This window comes from Amblyomma maculatum, chromosome 7, assembly GCF_055883805.1.
Source record: "Amblyomma maculatum isolate TAMU_Amacu chromosome 7, ASM5588380v1, whole genome shotgun sequence".
Lineage (NCBI taxonomy): Eukaryota > Metazoa > Arthropoda > Arachnida > Ixodida > Ixodidae > Amblyomma > Amblyomma maculatum.
The window spans coordinates 51,505,440-51,528,340 of NC_139350.1; the positions used below are offsets into that span (position 1 = coordinate 51,505,440).

At 44.1% G+C, this 22,901-nt stretch overlaps 1 protein-coding gene across 2 annotated transcripts in view; it reads right to left on the minus strand.

Annotated features, from left to right (window-relative positions):
* Positions 1 to 2,676: 2,676 nt before the first annotated feature.
* Positions 2,677 to 22,901, minus strand: part of LOC146183174 (uncharacterized) — a 124,251-nt gene continuing 104,026 nt past the window's right edge. Inside the window, exons 6-8 of one of the 2 annotated variants that reach the window (XM_084608697.1) lie at positions 21,900 to 21,973; positions 10,617 to 10,704; positions 2,677 to 2,934 (exon numbers count right to left, since the gene is read on the minus strand). In XM_084608697.1, coding sequence (XP_084464823.1) covers positions 10,638 to 10,704; positions 21,900 to 21,973 — 141 coding nt within the window. In that variant the 3' untranslated portion in view covers positions 2,677 to 2,934; positions 10,617 to 10,637. The remainder of the gene's footprint in view (positions 2,935 to 10,616; positions 10,705 to 21,899; positions 21,974 to 22,901) is intronic. The other variant, XM_084608696.1, reaches the window with a different exon arrangement.

A 22,901-nucleotide genomic window follows, 5' to 3' on the forward strand; every position in this document is an offset into this window, starting at 1 on the left:
GCGAGCGGCGGCCGGGATCAAACCCGCGTCGCCATGATCAACAGTCCCTAACGCGTGAGCCACTGCAGCGGGGCGAGTGATTGAATAAAACAGTTATATACCAATATAAAAGCTATAGGAACAATGAATAACCACGCAGCAAAAATTTGTTTTTCTAGATATTGTCCAGAACTCTCATTTACTCTGTGGAATTGAAATTACTCGATCAATTGCGGGACCAGTTATTAGGAGCTGAATGCGATTCACGAAAATTGAAGCGCGAATATATTTCGTTTGCAGCAGAAGGGTTGATGTTTCTTTGTATACATGTGAATGCACATTCTATTCAGGTGGAAGCAACATATAAAATGTTCTGAGTATGCAATTGCACGACAATCGGCATCCAAATTAATATATCTGCATATACCGAAAAGCGCACCAAGATACGAATGAACCCACGTATCTTTAAGTTCATAGGCACCAACTAGATTACATCTGCAAGCTCTTCGGAAATTAAAACAAACAGCGCATCGAATGGTTGCATGCGCCTTACAATCTGGGCCTTAATGAAATGGGTATAATAAAAATTAAATACTTGCCTCAAATCCCACGTCGTACGCGATGTGGTCGCTGCCCTAGGACACACACTTAGCCTTCACGATAACAGTTTATCTTCTATAATCTGCTCAACAGAATACACATGGCTGATAACAGCTCTCCCTTTTTGACATTTGTGCTGTAAATAGCCACCGCTGTCGGCTATTTTCTTAAACCACATCGAAGCATGTACATTGCTGCACACTCGCTTCAAACACCACTTCGTCCAAGCGCGAGTTTGAAAAATAGAAGCAGAAGCGCGCACGCAAGACAGCTTTCTTTCAGCACGGAAATGCAAGCGCGCCAAAGCAAGTAGACTGCGGTCAGGGCGCGCGCGCGCGCAAGCAGCTTTCAACGCGGGCGACAAAGAACGCGAGCGTGCGCAAAGCGAGTTGCTCCCGCGTGCAGAGACTGCAAAGACAAGAAAGTCTACAGGCAAGCTATTCAGTCTGCCCGGCCGATTACATGGCGTTGGCCGGAGAGGGCGCTGTTCACTGGCGCCCGCAGCGCCACCCTACGATGCTTGGGTCCCCTATTTTGGTAGATGCCACTGGATGCATATGAGAATGACAGGATGGAACAGGAAAGTATTATTGTGTAACTGCAGACTTGCAAGACAACTCTAATGGAATAGTGCAGTGCAGTGTCTAGAGCAGGTCGAATGAATCTAGAGGCAGGCATGAAACAGACGAACTGATGCGGTCATATGTATGTTGAGTGTCTTGCACAGCTGGATTTGTCGTTCTTATGTGATCGCGATGAAAACAGTTCAAATGCATCGTCCCAAGTATGTGCGATCACTTTCAATTTAGAGGGACGGGTCTACTTCGGCACCTGATACATCTCGTTGCTTGGGCACCTGGATGGGAGCTGCAGGTGTAGACCTACGCTTTTTAACCACTGTCAGTCTTAATTACAAGAGCGCGTCAGAACCACTTGGTGCTCATTGTTTTTTATTCATCACCTCGTCAGTGACGATGGCAACAAAGCCTGCCTGAGCCTTAGTTAAAGAAAAAAAAAACTTAGATTCCAACAAGTAAGCTGTTAAAAGAGCTCTTCTCTGGCCGCAGAAACAAAAATGAAGCTGCAATGAAAACTTACTCCTGAACAGCTTTTTTGGTCATGCAGTGGCGGGGCTTTTGTCCTGGTTTTATTGCACCAAGTAGTTCTGGCTTATCTGGACTCAATTACGGTTTCAGTTCTGCCTTTACTTAAAATACTTTTCGAGCTGCCAATGACGACGAAATGTTTCTTTACACCACTTAAGGCCCAAGCAAATGTAAATTTGCAGTTAATGAATATCCCACACTATGTACATTGTTGAAGCAAGCGCATTGTGAAAGTGTACAGAAACCTGCAGGTAGATGCAGCAGAAGCAGCCAGAATACACTTCACAAGGTTCCTGCCAGATGGCGCACGCACTTGCACGACAGTGTACCAACTTTAAAATGCACTATCTTAACGCTTAATGGCTTGTAGTATAGTACAATCTTGTTATAATAATAATGTGAATGTTTCTGCAATATTTCAGAGCATGATCTGTGAAATTTCTGAAGGGACTATATTCTGTGTAGTGGGCTGATGCGTTTCAGCTGAGTAGCTTTAGCAGGCGAAAATTCATGGAGGCCAGCCGACAAACTGCGCATACAATTTTTGCAGTTGCTTCGCCCCCATAGCTTTGCTCTCACTGCCAAGAAAAGGTGTAGAGTGTAACTGGGTACAGCTGGCACAACAGTGGGTTAAATGGCAGGATATGAGATGCCTTTGAACTGCAGTGGGTGCAGTCCAGCTGACGATGGTGAACTTGTGTGTTGATAGTAAAAACTAGTTATGAAGGTGGGGTTGCCTTATCTCAAGTTAAATAGTAACTGGGTGGTCTGCAAAGTTGAGCCTACTGCTCCCTCCACATATCCAAATAAAAAAAAATCAGATCTGTGCAGATTAGAACTGCTGAATTTTATCAATGCTGTGCCACAGCTGAGAAGCGACTGTCATCACTACAGTGTGCCTCATGCTTGTCATCCAGCTGGTACATGCAAGTGCCACTCTGCAAGCAGCTGTGGTGAGCCCTATGATTGGACCGCAGAAAAAAGACAGTCAAAAGGGCTAAATGAACATTTATTCCAACGAGTGACTAGACAAAAATTGCACTGAGTGCCAAGTTGTCCGACTTGGATGCCAGCAAGTTTAAAGAAAACAGAAAAACACACTTTACAATGAAAAGAGCCTCTCAAGGCTGCATCCAGTTACTCTTTGGAGACGTCCTTTTGCTTAAACTTTTCTAGGTATTCGATAGTGGCCTTCACCAGGCAGTTGTGGTAAATCACAATATTGGCATAAGCATCCTCAATGGAGGGCCTGCAAAGGTAAGTACACTGCATGTTGGCCACCCATCTCCAGGTCAAAATGCAAGGTAAACACAAATTTCACAACACAAATCTAGTCTGTAAAAAGAAATAGCTGCAGCAATTGTTCACAGAAGGGACAACATGAAATTAGTAAGCAAATGCAACCATATGAAGAAGCCAATTTGCAGTCTCTCTACTTGTTTCAGTACCAAACTCAGAGCATACATAACAGTAAAAAATCTTTCACACTCAAAAAACAGTGACACTACTAATAGCAATTAATCCTTTTGGCCATGGATATTTTTTGTCCAGATTTTTTTTCCTGGTCGCTATTTTTATCTATACGGTCCCCTAACCACGTAGTAAAAACTTACTGAATGCAGTGCAAGTATTTCAGGATTAAGAAACATGGCACCAAAATCGGACATCAGGGCTTAGTGGGTGTAAATGTGAAAGCAGCCGTTGTGGTTACCGCGAGTCATAACGAAAAGGTGAATGAAATTATGTTTACAATGTCGGAGGCTCAATGCTTTTTTATTTACTTTTGCATTCTGTAGTTTGTTTTTTCGACCAAACCTCAGTTCTGCGCAGGCTACAAAGAATTCTGTTTCATCCATAACCCAATGCAGCGTTGCCATCTGTTGGCCAAAAAGGCAACAACGGATTTGTGAGCATGCTGTCAAGTAGCAAAGCATGCTGTATTATTCCCAGCATCAAGGGCACGCACAGGTGCTGCATGGGCAGTCGTGCACTATCTGCAATCCACACGCCACATTAGCTTCCCGGTGCCCTCTAGTGGTGTCCGCAGGAAGAAGAGCGGTAAAAATGCCAATAAAAGGTCAAATTCAAGGTTGAATTTATTTGCACTCTTATTTTCTCCGGTTGCTGCTCACTAATAATGCCACTGATAATGCATGGCTCGATTCCAACATTCGTGTTCTGCGAAAGCAAATTCAATTTTTCATTTCGTAGTACAGCAACTTATAATAATTGATGACAGCAGGCAAACAGACAGATAAGCATAGAAATATCTGTGCCAAACGCAACAGAAGAACCTTTAGAAATATTCCCTGGCATCACTCAATGGACTCGTGACAACCATTGACCCCCGATATCAAAATTGCACATGTCCAAAAAATGGCTGGAGGTCATTGAATCATATTCAAAAGCTGAATGCAAGCTTATAAAGGTATATAGCAAGAGATTTAAAAATATCAGCGTAAAAAAAATGACTGACGAGATGTCAATTTATCAATTTGCTGTACTATTGCTTCTTTAGTCATGGTTTACTCTGTCGCATCTTCTTCTTTCTCACACCAGATAGATTGGAACAAATGCAACAATAGTAATACCGATAGGAACAAGGATTCTGAAAGAACTGTCACAGTAATTATAAGTAGTTCTCAACTGTTCCAGATGCGCTAGTGAAACATTTGTGTTGCAGCATAATTGACACCACAAGGGCCGAAAGGGTTAAGATAAAATGTAAACTACTGGATAAAATACTCGAGAGTAACACGAAAAGTCAATAACAACTAGGCCAGAAAAAGATTGATATTTCACAAAACAGACTACAAAACATTTCAGCACAAGCAAAACAAATTTTTATCACAAATTGGTCCAACCTGATGGGCTGGGCCAGCAGAGGTTTTTTTCTTAGTCAAACAACAGAGCTATTCAGTACTTGCAAAACAAAAACCTTCATGCCAGATAAGGCTGTGATTATTTTGACAGGATTTGCACATTGCACTTCACCAATTGTTCTCAAGGCTGATCAGTCACATAAAAGCTGATTTCATCAATACACTGAGCTTTATGAATAGAATAGACTATAGAATAGAATATGTAACAATTCACATTTAGTAATTTTGAACGCACATCTTTTTTCTTAGAGGTTTTATTCTAGTCATGACTGATGAGTACCAACTGCAAGACAAAAAGCACCTAATAATGTGCAAAGAAAGCGAAAAGCTGCGTTTAAAGGGGCGATGATAGGGGCGTTCGAAGTATTGCCGTTTTATACTTCTATGAATATACAGGTCTGTGATTCTACTCGCAAAGTTTCAGTGCCTAGAGCGCAGCGCATATTACAAAAAAAAACGTGATAGAAATCGGAATCGGGAAGCTCCTCCCACCGAGAGCTTGTGTGACGTCACAGAGTATACGCGGCGGGGAGTCGTCTGCAATATCAAAGAACGCGTCTTTCTTTTTTGTTGGCGGTTGACACTGTAATCGTCCCTCATGCAGAAGTGCTTGATGAAGATCTAACTGCACGAAAATGATAGTGAGTAAAGCATGTTTTCTTCAGCATAATTGGCACAGTCACAGTCTGGGCTGCACAGTTATAGGTTCTTTAGCTTATTGGCGCACTGATCTTTCGCATTACACCGGCGACAACGCCAGCACGGCCAATGGTCGCCTCGACAATAATGGACAAATAGATGTAATATTTTTAGATTTCACCAAAGCGTTTGATAAGGTGCCACACGGCAAATTAATATTTAATCTAAGAATGATTGGCATACCTGACATTTTTGTACACTGGATTGTTGCTTACCTCACTAAACGAACGCAGTACATTAAAATTGGCGAATGCAGCTCGGCCATTCTTCCAGTCACGTCAAGGGTGCCCTAAGGTAGTGTTCTGGGTCCCCTGTTATTCCTGATATATATTAATGACATCGTGAATGTTGTGAGTCCAGGTGTTCAAATCAGACTGTTTGCTGATGATTGTATTTTGTATAAAGATGTAACAACTCCACATGATCACATTGTCCTTCAAAATGATTTAAGCAACATATTAAATCGGTGCAGTGAATGGGGGATGTTGATAAACGCTGACAAATCAGTATTCCTCCGTGTTACTCGTAAGAAAGCCCTGCTTGTTTTCTCTTACTCCCTTGGTTCACCACTGCGCAGTACTAACAGCTACAAATACTTGGGCGTTACCTTAACTTCTACTCTGCCCTGGAACGTACATATTAACACTATCTGCTCCTCTGCCTTCCGCAAACTGATTCTTAAGACACAAACTAAAAAATGCACCCTCTTCCGTAAAGTTACTCTCTACATCTCTTTCATTAGACCTAAGTTAGAGTATGCATGCATAGCATGGGATCCTCACACTAAGACAGATATCAAGCACCTTGAGAAAATACAAAGAAAATCAGTTCGGTTTTCATTTAATAAATTCGCTAGATTTGACTCACCCTCTCAAACAATGACAGATAATTCTATTCCCACACTTGAATCCCGCAGAAAACAGCTGAGGCTAGAATTCCTTTCTCTCCTGATAAATAACAAGCTTGCAATAAACCAGTCCCCTTATATATCTCCTGCATCAACACGCTATACGAGACATTATCCTGACTTACTGACACCCTATTATGCTCGAACTAACACGTTTATGTTTTCCTTTTTCCCTCGCACAATATCAGATTGGAACACTAATTTACAGATGGCTATGCATTGCGATTAATATTGTATAATTTCTTATTACTTTTTGTAGTTGTTCTTTGCTCTTTTTTGTACACTCAACTATGCCCTCTGCTTGGACCCAAGGGTCTGCAGTATGTAATACATAAATAAATAATAACCGCAGTGTGAGGTTTTCGGCCCCGCGACACCGACCGAACTGATCAGCGGACGATCGTCGGATCTGTCTTGGTCGGATCGTAGGCCGAGCGAGAACTTGACACCTGATATGAATGAATGGCCTGAACAGCCGCACTTGTCTGTAGCTTAACTGTGTTAGAAAAAGGAAAACAAGAAGCTACACTTTATACGTTCCCCCTTGCCATCAGCTATAACCTTGGCCAGAAATTCGGTTCTAGAGTTCCGGCGATTACGAAGGACGCATTCACAAGCTTTAGAGTTTGCATGTGGCCGTTGAGTGTAGTTCTGGCAGTAGCGACCCCAAATCGACGACTGCTTACATCACAAAGCGAGTGCACATTGAGCGGGAAGCTTCGATATGTGACCCTGTCCAGCGAGCACAGCCGGCAGCTGTCGGTGTGCAGTTGTAATTTGTGAACAAATAAATGTGCAACCAGTGCGAAAAGAAGTGGATAGTTTTGGTATAGCTAGCTCAGCTTGCATTTTATGCCGTGTGAACGAGCAGCATACATCCAGTCATTGCAAAAATTATGTAAACAAACACGCTGGGGGCACAGTCGTAATCTGCAAATCGGCACATTCCTGCGGGAGTTTAGGGTTCACACAATAAATACTAAATGATGTATGCTCACGTTAAAGAACCCATGAGCCATTTGCTGGATAAGCACTCGAAAAACGCAAGGTGAGGCTCAGGAATCGGTCCCAGTGGCGCGCGCGGCTGCGGGGAAAGCGAGACGGAGACGGCGGCGGAAGGGAGAATCTTGTTCGGTGCGGGCATGCAGTGCAGAGCAATCGAATCGCGTTGGGTTTTGCAATGACGGGAATGAAGCGGTGGTGGCGGCACGTTTTTGTGCGCTGGCTGTGGCCAGACTGAACGCAGAGTTTTGCAAAAATGCTTTACAAGCCAAAAATAATTAAGTCTGACTAACACGCGCGTAAGAGAGGTGCCGCTTCGTTCAATGGTATGCTCTCACGTCAAGGTATGCTTGTTTGAGATTTAATCTTAGTTTTTTTACTTAAAGAGAGATGGCAATAGTTCAACAATCAGGAACATATAACGCAAACCCCTCCCCACTTTTGCGGCACATGTACACGGCCGAAGGAAACGTTGGACAAGTGCCTTTTTATATGCAAGAGCGTTTGTTGCTAAAACAAGCGAACTCTCATAACGTAAGAATAATATGCTTCTGATTGTATGTCTAAATTATACAGCATGAGCCCATCAATTTCGGCCTCCTCGGCAATCTCTAGACGAAGCCCAAAACAAGTCCAAGAATCATTAAAGTCGCATATTATAGTGAAAGCTTCTCAAAGAAAAGAGAATATGTGAATAAAATAGCTTTGCTGAAGAAAAAAAAAACTCGGTGACCACCAACCACAATGTGTATGCAAGCACTATGCAAGAGTGCAGCGAATAGCAGACGACATGGGGATGAGATCTCTTTGCGACGTCAGCAGCCAATGGTTGCCAGACCTGAAAGCTGATTCCGACATTAATAATAAAAATTATTTTCAAAACTATCTACTGCACGGAATGAGCTCAAATGCAATACCAGTTTATGCTCGGTTGTTAGCTGTCATGACTCCTTTAATGCATCCTCTATGCAGTAAGTAGCCTGCAGCCTCTATGGCTAGCCCACACCTATCAGCAGGAGGCACAGATCCAACCTGTACTGTTGCCACTTGCACTTCATGGCAGGTCGGCTCCTGGTCCGCTGGTTTGGTATGAGATTTAATGTCCCACAGCAACTCTGGGTATGAGAAATGCTGTAGTGGAGGGCTCTGGGTAACTCCGACCACCTCAGGATCGTATGTGCACCAACATCATACAGTAGATGGGCGCTTAGTTTCAACGCCATATCTGGGTTTTTGCTCGAGTCCATTCACACACCTCTCATATTTTCGCTTTGGAACGTTAAACCCCACAAACCAACCAACCTCTCAGATTTCTTATACCAGGCATCTTATGAACCTTTCAAAGACTGAAGCCAGCCCACAAGTCCTTTCCTACATTTCTGCGTTTGCCACGAAAATGAATCTGCCAGTGGCAAGCTCCTTTCTTATTTGTGCCGAAACTGAGCAGTACATGCAGCCCAACACTGCATGATGGCAACTGTGAAAATGTTACCACAAGTGCAAAAGTTCAGATGGCATCTTCATACACTGTCCCTGGCGTTAATGCAGCATAAGCCAGCTTGGCTAGTACACATATTACACGTGACCCCACTGCTTACCACGCTATCGACATCAAAAAGAAATGAAAAGCTTGACAGCCCAAGCCAGAGTACAGCTAGCCATTGTGGCCACTGAGGAGGTCAAAGCAAGGGAAGCACCCTCCTCTTGTTCATTGGTTTATGTGAAACTTTTTTTCACAATATGCAGCCCATTTCTCGTAAACAAAGCCAAAGCTCTCAAGCATAATTTAGGATAGTAGTCAAGTCATTCCAGTGGTGGTGAATCAGGAGATACACTAAGACTTATACAATTATTTTCACAGCATATCTACAACTTTCGAGAAGATCTAACTGTGGACTGCCCAGCTAACCACCTAAAGTTCAAGATACAGATTACACATGCAAACACTACAGCTTGCCGTGCCTTGTTCCAGTGCGGTTCAAACTACTCTATTTTTGAAAATCTAAGCCCCCCCAATCTTTCAACTTAACTTTTGGAAGAAAGTTTCCATACAATGTAAGCACCCCTTTTCAAGGTAGCATGTGTACCAAAGGGCACCAAGCATGCTTTCTCACCGTCTTAGAGCCGGAGCTGTACAGTAGCCTTTTTCCTAGACAGCCTTAGCCTAGTCGGGCTCCCGTTTTCACTTTTTTTTGTGTTTTTAAAGCACTCGAAATTAAGAGATTGAGGTGGCCATACCCCAAGGCCCGCGTTGGGCTTCAAAACATCAATAAGAACTCTCATATATTCCTTGGGGATTGGAAACAGCCGCGAACTCAGGACAGTAAAAAACAAACAGCAAAAAATTGTGAGTCTCGCTCCATGCAGGTTCCTTGTCCACAACTGTTCTCTCCGCTTTCTCTGCAAATGCGTCCCCAGTCTGACGTGCCATCGCTTCATCTAAGCACCGCCATCCTGAAGATGACAAGGCATTCATGGCAACTGCCTCAAGCTGGCATGGGCTGCAGGAACACCCGTAACTGAAGGAGCCAGGCACTACATTGCAAGGCGAAGGCCTCTCCCCTACTCCTCCAATTAACCCGGTCCTGTGGTACTACACTCTGATAAGCTAGTTGGTTCATATTAAGCGAACGAGTAAAACTGCGTGAAAAAAACGGGACTGAAGAAGTGGGGAAAAAGTGAAGAAGTGAAGGAGTTGCCAGAAGTGGCACATAAAAGAGGAAACCTTTTAACGTCTTCTGGGACCGCTCGTGTCCTGATTACAATGATATTCGGTTCTTTGCAGGGAGAGCGCAGAGCAAAAGCAAGTGGTGGCGAAGTTTGACAACCATCCAGTTGGGGGCTCACTCCCTCGAACAATGTAACAAAAGCTATGACAGCCTGAAGAGCAATGGCCTTACATTAGGCATAAGCAGCAGCACTCAATGCTTTGCTCAAGTCCTTGGGTTTTCAAGTATGAAAGCCCCAGGATCCCCTCTCTTAATAGTTCTTGCCTTTCAGCAAATTAAGCATAAGGTGCCCAGGTGCCCAGGGAACTGACCGCTTCCTGTGCACTGATGCACCACAAACAATTAAAGCAAGCACAACTCTAGTTTCAAAACCACTGCATGCATACTTAATAACCGACAGTAAACTGCCATGGTTCACTTTCTCTGCTATTCTACTTGTATGCTTGCAATTTGGAGAGAGCCTAGTTATATTTCGCTTAATAGATATGGCTCTAGGAAGGGGTAGGCTACTTTTTGTGCATAAATATACACTTTCTGCTGCACACAGACACGACACACACATAAGCCCACTTATGACACTGCCTTAGTATGAAAGAAGCCATAATGACCCTCACTATACACATTAGGATAGTGTTCATTACATGCAGTGCACACACAGCTGCCTTAAACACATGTGCAGTCACCTGCACGATTTACAATGGGTGAGAAATACCTCAGGCTTTTGTCTCCTTCATCAAGAGGAAAAATGATTACCCCACATGAGTTCAGCATCACCAGGTTTTGTGAAGGCTCCCAGATCACTGCAATGCCCACCGTAAAATAAAATTGAAGGTAAGTGGAATGAAATGGTGAGCTACAACACTCAACCTTTATTAGCTTGAACGACTTGAACAAAAGCACATTTTCAGTCAAGTAAAACTTTATAATTTTCTGCATCTGCACAGCCACGGTCGCAATGTCGCCCAGAAGATAAGTTTCCTTTCTTAGACTTGCATACATTTAACGGGACATTGAGGACAGTGCCATAAAACTTTTGTTGCAAGCAAAATCTAATAGTTTGTCAGCATTCTGCAGCTTTGTTGTCCAGTAGCAATAGACAATTACTGCTGAGAAACTTCCATTCGAAGCTGGAAAGGCTTTTGCCCCTGCTCTGCATTCAAACTCGAGATTCCCTATCGTCAAAGTAGGTGAAAATGACGCAAACCATGAGATTCCCAGCTGACATAAGCAGTGCAATGTAGGAACAGACAAAGGAACAGCCAAAATGGAAGCCACTACCACCAGCCAGGGGAAGCAGGTATTTTTCAACAGCAGTCACTTCGTTTGTACCATCTTTCTAATGGATCTCATTCTACATCCTGAGAATGGAGTTCTCAAGAACTCCTGCCTGCCCTTCCGTAACTTCAGCCACACAAAGATTGCAATGCTTTTGAGGGCTAAGGCAGCCGGAATGCTGTATTATACAGTTACAGTAGAACTCCTTTATAGCAAAGTCATTGGGACCGATAAAAATCTTTGCTATCAGTTGTTGGTGATGACATGGCCTTGAATTCGCTGTCTCATAATTAAATGCCTACTTACTGAACACATTTTTTTGCTTAATGAAAAAAGACTCTACAATACCTTCCATCTCTCTCATCTCTTCATGCATAAATTCTTTTGTTTACACCTTGCGGAAGCACCTCTTAAATATGAATGCAACATGGCTACAAGTACAATAGTTTGATTTCATGCGAAAACCAAAGCCTTGCATAAACACGGCATCATCTTCCACTGTTTCTATCATTCAAAAGGCAATAGGCACACGAGGCATGAAAAAATTAGGACATTCTAAGATGTTTCTCTACACTCTCACGCTATTAAAAGACGCAGAACATTAATGACACCGTCAAATTCCCAGAAGATGCAGTATGCTTGCAGGGCTATCAGTAAGCTATGACCGCCATCTATTTCCACACGCAAAAGTAATGCAATCAGTTTCAGTGCCCTGAGTGACTTAATGGCCAATAAACTCATCTGAGGCTCTGTCGGGAAGAGGCTTGAATACTGTCTGGCTTTATGCTTTTTTCGTATTACGCAGCTAGCTCTGAACCTTTTTGTTCAGTTTTCTGTCTCTCCCAGCAACCAGGGCTTGCTAGTAATACAGGGCCATCCTGTATGACTACTGCACCTGGTGTCATACCAGACTTTTCAGTTAGGAGGTTCGCGCCGAGACGAACTTCATCTGAGGAGCCCTTCGATTTCCTCTGCTGTTCCGCACTTTCAAACTGAGGAACATGAATAACAAAATCACACGCACATGCAAAGCACACAGACGCAAAGTGCCCAAACCGAAACATACTGAAACGAATCCGATCACCTGTGGCACTTCCAAGTAAAGCGGAGAGGCAACCTAAGTTGATGCAGATGAGGGCTTAAGACTACAGTGCAGTCCACTTATAATGATATTGAGAAAACCAGAAAATCCGATCGTTATATTTGAATTTTATATCTGAAAAAAAAAAAAGGGAAAACAAAAAAAAAAAAGCACCACCCACGTATTTTCCCCAGCTTGTAGGCTTGCCTACTTACCAGCAATGAGTAAATTGGGTTGAAAAAACGCTAATCATCGTAGAGAGCACTAAACACTTCAGCACAAAATACATCAATAGCCATAAAAAAACTTAAGCACACTTTAAAAAGCTGGAAATTTGTGCTTTTAAAGCAGTAGCTGAAGCTTGACAACCACTGTGAGCATCGCTTACAGTAGTGCATACGCTGGCGGCAGTTCTTCATGTGTGCACAAAACAGACTAGCGACTGGATGAACTGCAGGACATCCCCAGCCTTAATCATCGTTAAAATCGTAGAACGCAAATGCCTGTATTTCAAGTCATTCTCTTTTTGGTATTTTATTTTTATTAAACATTCGAACAAATTTTCATGGTAAACATCTACCAGTTGGCGATAAAGCTATCACTGTATCCGATGTGTTGCCAATAACTAATTGTTATATCCGATTTATTTTTACACAGGACCAATGGGAAAACTTGTAAATCCCAAGAATTTGATCATTATAAGCAATATATTGTTATATCTGGTATCGTTATAAATGGACTGCACTGTACAAAGATGTTTAAAGTTATCGTAGCTGCGAGCAGATGTAACATACACTTCAGTGTGGCTGTTGCACAAATGCAATGACTTTTTTTTTTTTCCCTTCCTTTCCACGCCTTTAGCTTTTTGGAGCTGAATCGGCAACCTGCTACACAGGCAGGGCCCCCACCACCAGGCTTCCTTTAGCTTTCAAAATTGTTTTTCGATCCTCCTTGCGTGATAATATGTGCTAGCACTTCTGAAACCCAACCAACTTAAATATCCGAATGTGCAACCTCAATGCACGTTTGTCAGCCTCTGAGATCCGTTGATCATCACGATGCTCAAATTTACGAGAATGAATTGTGGCGGTGATCCCTGCATTTAAGCTCTTGCTCTTTTCATTCAACCTTTCAAGAGCTTTGTTTTCAGTAACGCTGGTCTTTGTGATTAGGAACTAATGTTCTATCAGTACTGTTACATCCATTGTTGACTTGAAAGAAGGCGCTTGCGGCCACAAGAAACTAGTCTACTTCACACAGCAGGTACATATTTGCTACCACCTTTTGGGGCACCATCCAAAGCCATCCCTCCTTTCAACGGAGGTGTGCGGTGGAGACAAGAAATGGATGAGGAAAGGAAGGGGGGAGCCCGCTCTTCTTGATGGGTCCTGCGCACACTGTGCCTATTGCAAGGGTGGAAGCAGACTCCAGCCTTTTGTAGCAGCTCAGGGAGGAGCTTTGGAGCAATAACACAAGACTTTTGGAGCATTCTAATTATGTTTCGGCGCATGTTTCTAGTGTCAAACACTTTCAATAACTGCATTTAACATTCAGTGCTTTGCTGAGTACACGAATCTGACAAGACAAGACAAATAGCAAAAGCTTGTACAGATGCTTGAAATAACCCAACTGACCTGAGCAACAGTTTGAAACAGACTGGCAGCAAGCAGAATGCTTGCTTCTACACTTCACACCTGAATATCATGCTCCACCCAAAGCTATGAAATATTTCGACTTGGCAGGTTCAAACTTGGAGCTTCAATGCACTCGAGCACCACCATTAGTTTGTAGTTCACATAAATGAGCAGCACATTTCCTTTCTGTATCTTGCGCATATTTTTTTTATTCTCATGCCTGAGCAGATAATTTCATGGGCACTGGTTGGTAGCGCCTTCATGCCAGATTAGCTGACCCTCAAGGGCACCTTTTCCTCCTTCAGGTTCCTTATAGCCTTCTGCCAGTGGCTCCTCGTGTTTTCGCTTGAGCGATGCTGGGGGTTTCTAAATTTGAACATGTTTGCGATAGGATATGCTTTCCAATGCTCTAGAGAACCTTTTTAATAATTGACAATGTCGTGGACATCACCTTCCTAACATTTCAGGTATGCTTTTTCCGAGACTGGCTTGGCACACTTGTTACTAACAAAGAGGCTCAATAGTGAAGCACCTGCTTGTTTTCACAGCACAATGAATAGAACTACTCATGCAGTTCTTTGCTGCCAGAAAAATTTCTTAATGGCTTAAGGCAGCCCACCGTCACTGCTTAGCCGCCTCCCCTCGTTCCTCTCATCACCGGCAATTCAAAATGTTGGGAAAAGGTGCTATGTCAAGTGAACAAAACATTTTGGTTCACAGCTAATTTTGTCCAATAACTTGTAGCTTGTTTCAAATTTACCTGTGAACTAACATTTATTAAGCTCTATAATTTTCTAGCTTATGAAAATTTTATGTTTTAGGCCCAGGGTGAGCTGCAATAACTCTGCCACCATCGTGCTGTCATTGTTTAGACTATGGCGACCCCTGCAATGTGTACTCGTGCCCCCAAAATAAAATGGAGCACGGGCTTGTGGAAATGTTGCTCTCATTTGTCCGGACTGCTGATGAAGCAAATACAGTTGAATCCCAGTACAACGAATGACGCTTCAACGAAATTTTCGCCACAACGAAGTATTTTGCATTTCCCGTGAAACCCCCATAGGTCTTAATGTATTAAAATTTCCTCAAAGTAAAACTAAGTACTCTGCGAGCACATGTTCGCTTCTAGGAATTTGATTTTAGAATTTTCACGGGTGAGTGGCCCCTCCGTCTTGTCTTTCTTCAGAAGGTGGGTGCTGGAGAGCGACTTTCTCATTCACGCAGTTTATTTTTTGCATCGTAGACTGCTGGGGAAGGGGGGCGCACCCATACCACACATCCTCCTTGCGTGTACCGCAAGTTTGCTTTTTTTTTTCTTTTGTGTGCCCACATGATTTTTGAAGAAAAAAAAAAAAAAAGCGAGACGGGCTGAAAATCGCTGCCAGGAGGAGCCCACTCCGCATCACCATTTTTCTTCTGTGTGTGTCCTTGTCGTTCGTGAGCGCATCATTCAGCGTGGTCTCGTCTCGTCTCTGCTAGTCACTGCTAACTTCCTAGGATGTCACCGCCAGCGAAGCGGAAGTTTCTTTCGCTAGAAGAAAAAGCGTGTATTATCGCCGAAGCAGAAAGCGGGAAGAAGGCGAATACTGCCGCAGATTTTGGCATCGCGCCAAGTTCGCTGTAAACGATACTGAAGAGTAAAGAAAGCATTGGCAAGGCACTTCCGCTGGGCACTTCAGCTCAACGCCAGAAGGTGACACAGCCAACATACGAGAAGGTTGATAAGGCTGTCCACGCCTGGTTCATCGAAACGCGAGCCAAGAACATCCTGCTTAGCAGAAGCATTGTTCAACAGAAGGCCCTCAATTATGCCTGTTTGCTATGCCTGGATGACTAAGGCCAGCACAGGTTGGCTCAATCACTTCAAAGCGAGGCACAACATCGTGGGAAAAGTTTTGCGCAGTGCACAAACATGGATGAATCGGACAAGCATCCCCCGTTATTTGCAAAAGTGCCAAACCGCGCTGCTTCAAGAGAAACAGAAGCCTTCCCATCAAGTACGTCGCTAATGGGCAGACGTGGATGACCCGTGCCATGTTTGCGGACTGGCTTACAGCATTTGATAGCGACATGAGCAGGCAGAACCGAAAGGTTTGTTTGCTCTTGGACAATTGTTCTGCCCACTGCATTGACGTCAGACTGTCAAGCGTCGAAGTACGATTTTCCCCCCTGAACTGCACTTTGATCATTCAGCCGCTGGATCAAGGCATCATCCGAAGCGTGAAGTGCGCTTATCGGGAGAGGCTGATTCAGCGGATTCTCTTGAACCTTGAAACTGGCAGGGAGGCAAAGGTGGACCTATTCATGGCTCTTCAGATGATGGCTGCTGCGTGGAACGTGACCCGGTCCGCCTTGATCTACAACTGCTTCCAGCACGCCGGGTTTGTTGACCAGGAGGAGACCAGCACAGCTACAGCTGCAAAAGACGCTCCATCATCGTCGACTCAGGAATCAGTACGGCCTGGAAATCCCTCCAGGATGCAGGAAACGTCCCTGGCGATATCGAGCTAGACGATTTCCTCAGTGCTAATGCGGAAGTGCTTGTCTACGAAGAGCCAGGTGATGAAATGTGTTGGCGAGTCGGAGGAGCAGCCGTCCGATGCTGAAGACAACTCCGCCCAGGATTCACCCGGCTTGGCAACCTCGTCGTAGGTGATGGATGCCTTCGATGTTATTAGGAAGTTCCTGGGCTCCCACAATGACGACATTGCTATGGCTCTCTTAACAGAGCGTGAGTCATGTGACGCCGCTGCTGGCAGTGAAACGCAAGCAGACAAAGCTTACGGACTTATACATCTTTTTTTTTGCTCAAGTTGTCTGTAAATTCTTGACAACAAAATTCCGCAACAACGAAATTTTTTTCGTACGCCCTGCCGATTTCATTGTAGCGGGATTCAACTGTACCAAGAGTGCCAAGCCGAACACCCCGGTGTCCCACATACACCCAAGCTATACACATGCACATTTGCGTTCAGGGCACGCTGCGAAACAAAATTTTGTTCATTTCTGTGCTCCATTTTATTTTGGGAGCACTAGTACATACAACGCACAGTATGCCATTGCCCTGCTGTGGTTCTCACAGCCACTTAATTAAATTGCATCAGATCACATTTTTTTGTGCACAATATCACTAACATTCCACTGTGCGGCAAAAATCTGTTCTGCTAAATATGATTGCAGACCACCGAAGCTGCAAGCTTGTAGCAGTTTTTGAGAAAAAAAAAATTCTAGAGGGCACTTTGAATCATAAAGTGCGATGAGGCAAAAGCCATTATAGCATGGTGGATTGCAGCCCTCCGCTACGGCACCTCTATCTTCCTCTCTTCTTCCACTCCCACCTTCCTCCCACGGTGTACATGTGTCCGCGGAGAATTTTGACAGATACTGCGCCTTTTCTATCCTGTAAATCAATTTCAAACGCCGCTGACGCCTGCTGTACTAACGCTTCCTAGAGGTCTAGGTCTGCTTCTGTTTGCTGTGTGGTGCGGCGTTTGAGAAAGCAGCAAATGAAAGGCGCCGCACGGACGCCTGGATCGGAAGCTTCATATATGCATGAATCATCCGGTGACGTCGTGACCTGTCGTGACAGTACATGACGCACCCCTTGTCGAACACAAACAGCATTTCCTTTAAAGCATCAAAATTCGCCGTTCTATAATTCGTTTACAGGAAAGGAAAGGCACAGTATATGTCACTTGCAGATTCCTGCTATCACCCTCATGGTAGACAAGGGGAATTATGAAGAGCATTTCATGATCCAGGGCGTGGCGCAGTTGGTAAAGCACTGGGCTGGGGATCCAAAGGATGGAGGTTCAATTCCCGGTAGAGACAAGGTTTATTTACTTATTTTTAGCTCTTGCTCACAAAAGCGTGACACCTCTGCTGTCAACCTTCTGTCGACAATGATGAAGCAAAGGCTTTCGCCTTAATATTGTGTTTTGGAGTAGGATGGAGCAAGAAAAGCAATTCGGAGCAAAAGGAGCTGCACTTCCACCCCTGCTATTGTCCCCCCATGCCCAACACCTTTGCACACAGCAGACAGAGGCCAACTTCAAGGTGTTACCTTTAAGCTCCAAAATTCATCATCACCTTCCTCTTCAATTTCTAACCCTTTGACATGATAATGCCTAGCAGAGCCTCAGAACACGCTTGCTTTAACACTCACTGCCTTGAATGCCCTACCAAGGGGTGCTAAACATGTCAAGCAGCCAAACAGCTCATCCCACAAAAACGCACCACAAAGATAACTAGAGGCTGGCATGGTAATATCCATTCCATTTGCCATGAGGCCACTACAGAACAAACTACGCTGCTGCATGACAGTTACGTTTGTCACAAGTTTCACCAGTTTAAGTGACTCAAAGAAAATGTTAAGTCTTCAAAGGTGGTGGCAGATCCCCCAAGGGAGACTGTCCAAAGCATAAATTATAAGCCAGCCCATCTGAAAAGACACCACTGCATGGGCTAGTCATAAGGACCACTTGTTAATGAAAATATTGACAAAAGTTAGCGCTTTCAAGTAAACAGAGCCAACTGCGTCGCTATGCAGAGAAACTGCAGCAACCCTACTATTGTCCCCTAAGCGACTCGGGTTGAGGAATGCTGAACTGAAAAGCTTTCAATATTAAAGGTGCACAGTGACGTGCATAAAGCCGTTAATTCTAGCCAACCTCTAGGTTCTTTGCACCGTGCTGGTGTTAGTAAAAAAAGAATTACAAAAATTGGCGCACGGAAATGAGAATTATTCAGTTTATAAAATTCTAAATACAAGAGAAAAAAAAACGTGCACCTGAGCTGATGCGAGAGGGAGCCCCTCTGCCATTTCGCTCACCCAGCGCTCGACTCGGGCAGAACCTATCAGGAACGCAGCTTTCTGCTGACGTATCGGAAGCTATCTGCCATGGTTGCCTGTCCAACCCAACCTGCAGCCGCACTTTTTGGCAGTGCAGTTGCCATGGTAACGACGCTGTGAAGCACAGCTATATGAGGACTGGCTTCTTCGTCTGCTCCCTTGGTCTGCTCAAAGTTAGCCTAGCCCACCAAATGCTGCTCCAAACCATCTTTGCCATCTAAGTGTAGTGCCCACACATCGTTCACGGTTCAATACTGACAATAAATGTTTTCCAACCCAATTGCAGGGTGTCGACGAGGTGGACCCAACAGTCAGCAAATCTGTGTCGCCATTTTGGTGTTCCGCCGGCGTCCATCACTGCTGCTGTCACGGATCACTCGAGCGCTACTTGTGCGAAAGTTCGAGAACGAGTGTGAAAGGCAAAGACGGGAGAGTGACGTACACGAGTTAAGGCCAAGCCACACAGCTGAGAAGCAAACGTGCTTCACGAGCAATTTTGACACAACTAGCGCCATGTGTGAGGCGTCGGCAGAAACGGTCAACCACGTGATTTTGGCTTGTCCAGCGATTTTGCCGACCTCCGAGATCCGAATGCTATTAGCTGCCTTGGGATTTGAGGAGCCTGTTGGAGTGACCTTTGTGCTCGTGACCATAGAGCCTGGACAGCGTATTGGCGGACTTTTTTTCTTTCTCTGTTTTTTTTTTTTTTTTAATTTTTGCCTCTGCCGCGCCTGAAGGCAGCGGCGACCCGCTACGAAGGGCAAAGCCACCATCACCATCATACAGCAAGCAGATGCTACATCGTACTTGTTGACAACACCGCATTTATCTGAGTTTACAGTCCCCATCTTTACAAGCACTCCACGACCTCACGCAGAATTAAAACACCATTTATTTGTTTTCTGCATAGTAACTTGAAGAACATTCGAATGTAAAATCTAAAGTGCGTGCCCGACCAATTAGCGAAGCACCACCCCAGAGAAGGTAACGTCACATCCGTTAACGAACTTCGCCGTTGTGTGCTGCTCACATCGGTGCCAAAACGCGGATTATTGAAGCGGATTAAAATATTATACGCTAAGATTTTGCCGTTATGATTGGTCTTTGGGGCATCGGGAAGGTGTAAAGAACTATAGCAGCCAGCTGGAATCAGTGGTCTGGCGAACGTCACGGCGCCCCTTTAAGAACCACCTAGAGATCTTCAATGTACATTGACACTGTACAGCCCATGGGAACCTTTTACTTTTCGCGTGTCTTCACTGAAAAGCAGCTACCATGGCCGGTTTCATACAAAAGTACTCCAGCTTAGTAACCAAGAAGATATTCACTAAGTCGCAGCAGTGGCTATGCAGCAACCTTAATCACAATGGTAGGTCTCACTGTCACTGCTAGCATGGCTACGTGCACTTGCAGCTTCCGACAATTAACAGCAGAGCACATTTTGTGGTTTTGTGCCTACGCTGCCCATTGTGGCATTGTCGCAATATAAAATATAAACTGCTTAGAGGGAAGGAAACCTTCGATAACTGTCGCACTTCTCGGGAGTAACCTGAACAACACAGAGAAAAAAAATGAGCAGAGACCCTCTGGGGTTCTCTGACATGCACCTGCATCATGCAGCACACGAGTGTCTCTTGCATTTTGTCGCCGTCGAAACACCGCGCTGCGTGAAGAGGTGGTACTAATATGCAGCAAGCTGCGGAAGATGGCCGTGCACTTCCTTGCACTCCGAATTCTGGTAGGGCAAACTTGTCACCATAGTACTGCACTGACTGCCTCATGCTGTGACCTCCATAATGGCACTAAGCAACCCCAGTTAAGGAAGGCCATCCAAATTCTGTGCCGAGGTTGCCACACTGGGAACTAATCCAGTCTAGCCGAAATAAAGATATGCTCGCCTAATTTGTCTAGCGCAGCATTCATCACTGCATCTGAAAAGTTTGCCATCACTTTATTTGAACACTTCCCATCTGCATTGAAAAACAGTGATCACATTTTGGACACAAATGCCGGTGTGGCCTAGATTTTGAAATGCCTGCACGAGAAACTGACATGCCGTCACTGCGCTTTCTTTTTTTATTTACATGGGCACATAAGACGTTGGTGCCCAGTAGCTAGTGGTGCTGGCTACTTATTTGCAGAAAAAGGTTAAAAAAAAAAAAAGAAGAAAACAATTACCCACGATTACGTTACTTTTTAATGTGAAATTTGAGTGCAGCTTATTCCCTGTTTAACCTTTTCGATAGAATGAGGCAAAGATTTCGAGCAAGGCCCATATATAGAATTACTTTTTTTTTTTAATTTTTCACACGTATTCCTTAAAGAAACACTCCACTAAAACTTCTTGGCTGTCATGAAAGAAGCTTTGTGCTCGGAGAAATGAAGAGAGCAATTGAGTTATCGGGAGGTTGTGGGAAGCAGCGCGTGGGCCCATAGGAACGTTGCGCGACGAACAGATAGCAGCGACTGACTGATGCCGCTAACGCTGCTAGCGAGTGAGAACGGGATGCACGCATGCACCATGATCCGCTGATAGAAAGCCGGCATTACAGTCAGTCGCTTACACGCAATATATACATGGCACACGGAAAAAATACAAAACAAAACAGGTTCCCTCGGGAACTAATCATGGGTAAAAAACCCAACACAGCACCACGTGTCACTCATCAAGGAAAAAACCCGGGAAGAAAACATTTGTCATTAATGCTGCATGGCGGAAGCAAAAAAAAATCATGCTCACAATCTGCCAAGTTTACCGACGGCTGGCTGATACACAGATCAGGACTGATACGTATGTGGTAGGCTTCCACAGTTTCGCGAACCAGCCGGTCAGGGTGTTTGAAAAGTATACATGCACTTTCAAAGATAGGTTTGCAACTAATCGCTAGCGATCTACCTTTACAAGGGGCGGAGCTGATTATGAGGCCGACGCGAAACTTAGGAACGGGAGCAAAAGAGCTGTGCTCTAAAAACACTTGCACTACTGTCATACAGCTCAATAAAACACAGAACAATCTAAATACCATTTTGCTTGTTATTACTTCGCATTTCATTTCTTGACTCCTAATTTCCAGAAGACCAGTTTTTAGTGAAAGTGGGAATTTTGTCGTTAGAATGAGGTAATCTCTCAATGCGTATTGGTTAGAAACTTACTGTCTCGCTTCATCCAGCAGAAAGTCCAGCATCTTCTCGACGGTAACATCCCACTCCGGTTCTCCGAACCCTGTCTGCAAGCATGCACGAAAAAGGAAACTGGCCATTCAAAAGAACGCTCCGTCAAAACACCATGCTTACCGTAAAGCAAAGATGCTGTTGTCTCTTAACATAATGGCCTGCATTCTACCATCACAGTTTGGTTGGTGAACCATTTTCTTCAGTACAAAAATGCAAGTCAGTGCACATGTCCCTACACACTGTCATAGCAATCAGCAAGTGAAAACACGGACAGCAAATAGTACTTTTTCTTCTGCACAAGTCACACCATTACAGCAAAGAATAAATAAAGCCATCCCAACTGCCTTCCTTACTAGCAGCACAACAGTTAGCCACCTTAGAATGCTAATTTAGCCAGTCCAGTGCAAAAAAAAAAAACACCTCGCAATGATACTGCTCAACTGCTTGTTCAAATATGCAGTCCTTGCATTCACAACATTGTGCACTTCTGCTTCCACCTCATTTCTGACTGTGACCTGTGCACACACTGTTACCATAAGTGCTCCCTTTACCTGCACATCTTATTTTTTTTTTTGCTATTGTGCTTTCCATTCAACCTGCTACAGTATTCAGGAAATTAACCACTGATGCAGTCAGACACAGCATCTGACCAGCAGAAAAAAAGAGTGCTGAAACCAACAAGATGAAGATATCCCACTAAAAGCAAATCTGCACCTTGGACTCGTCTCACTGGAAGCAACATAAAGAGTCCCACTTGACAAAAATAGCAAGCTTCCTCAATAATCAGTGCACCTTTTCCATGCAAATCAGTTTCCACATGTAATGAAATCATTTCTGGTCTTGAAAATACCTTTTTGACTAAGATTTTTTTTTTTTTTTTTTTTAATGCTGGAGCTCGCCTATTCTTAACTAGGTATGTTAACTGCCAGCAGTAGCAATATGCTAAAAGCATTTCTCTTGTTTCCAGTGCCCCACAATGTA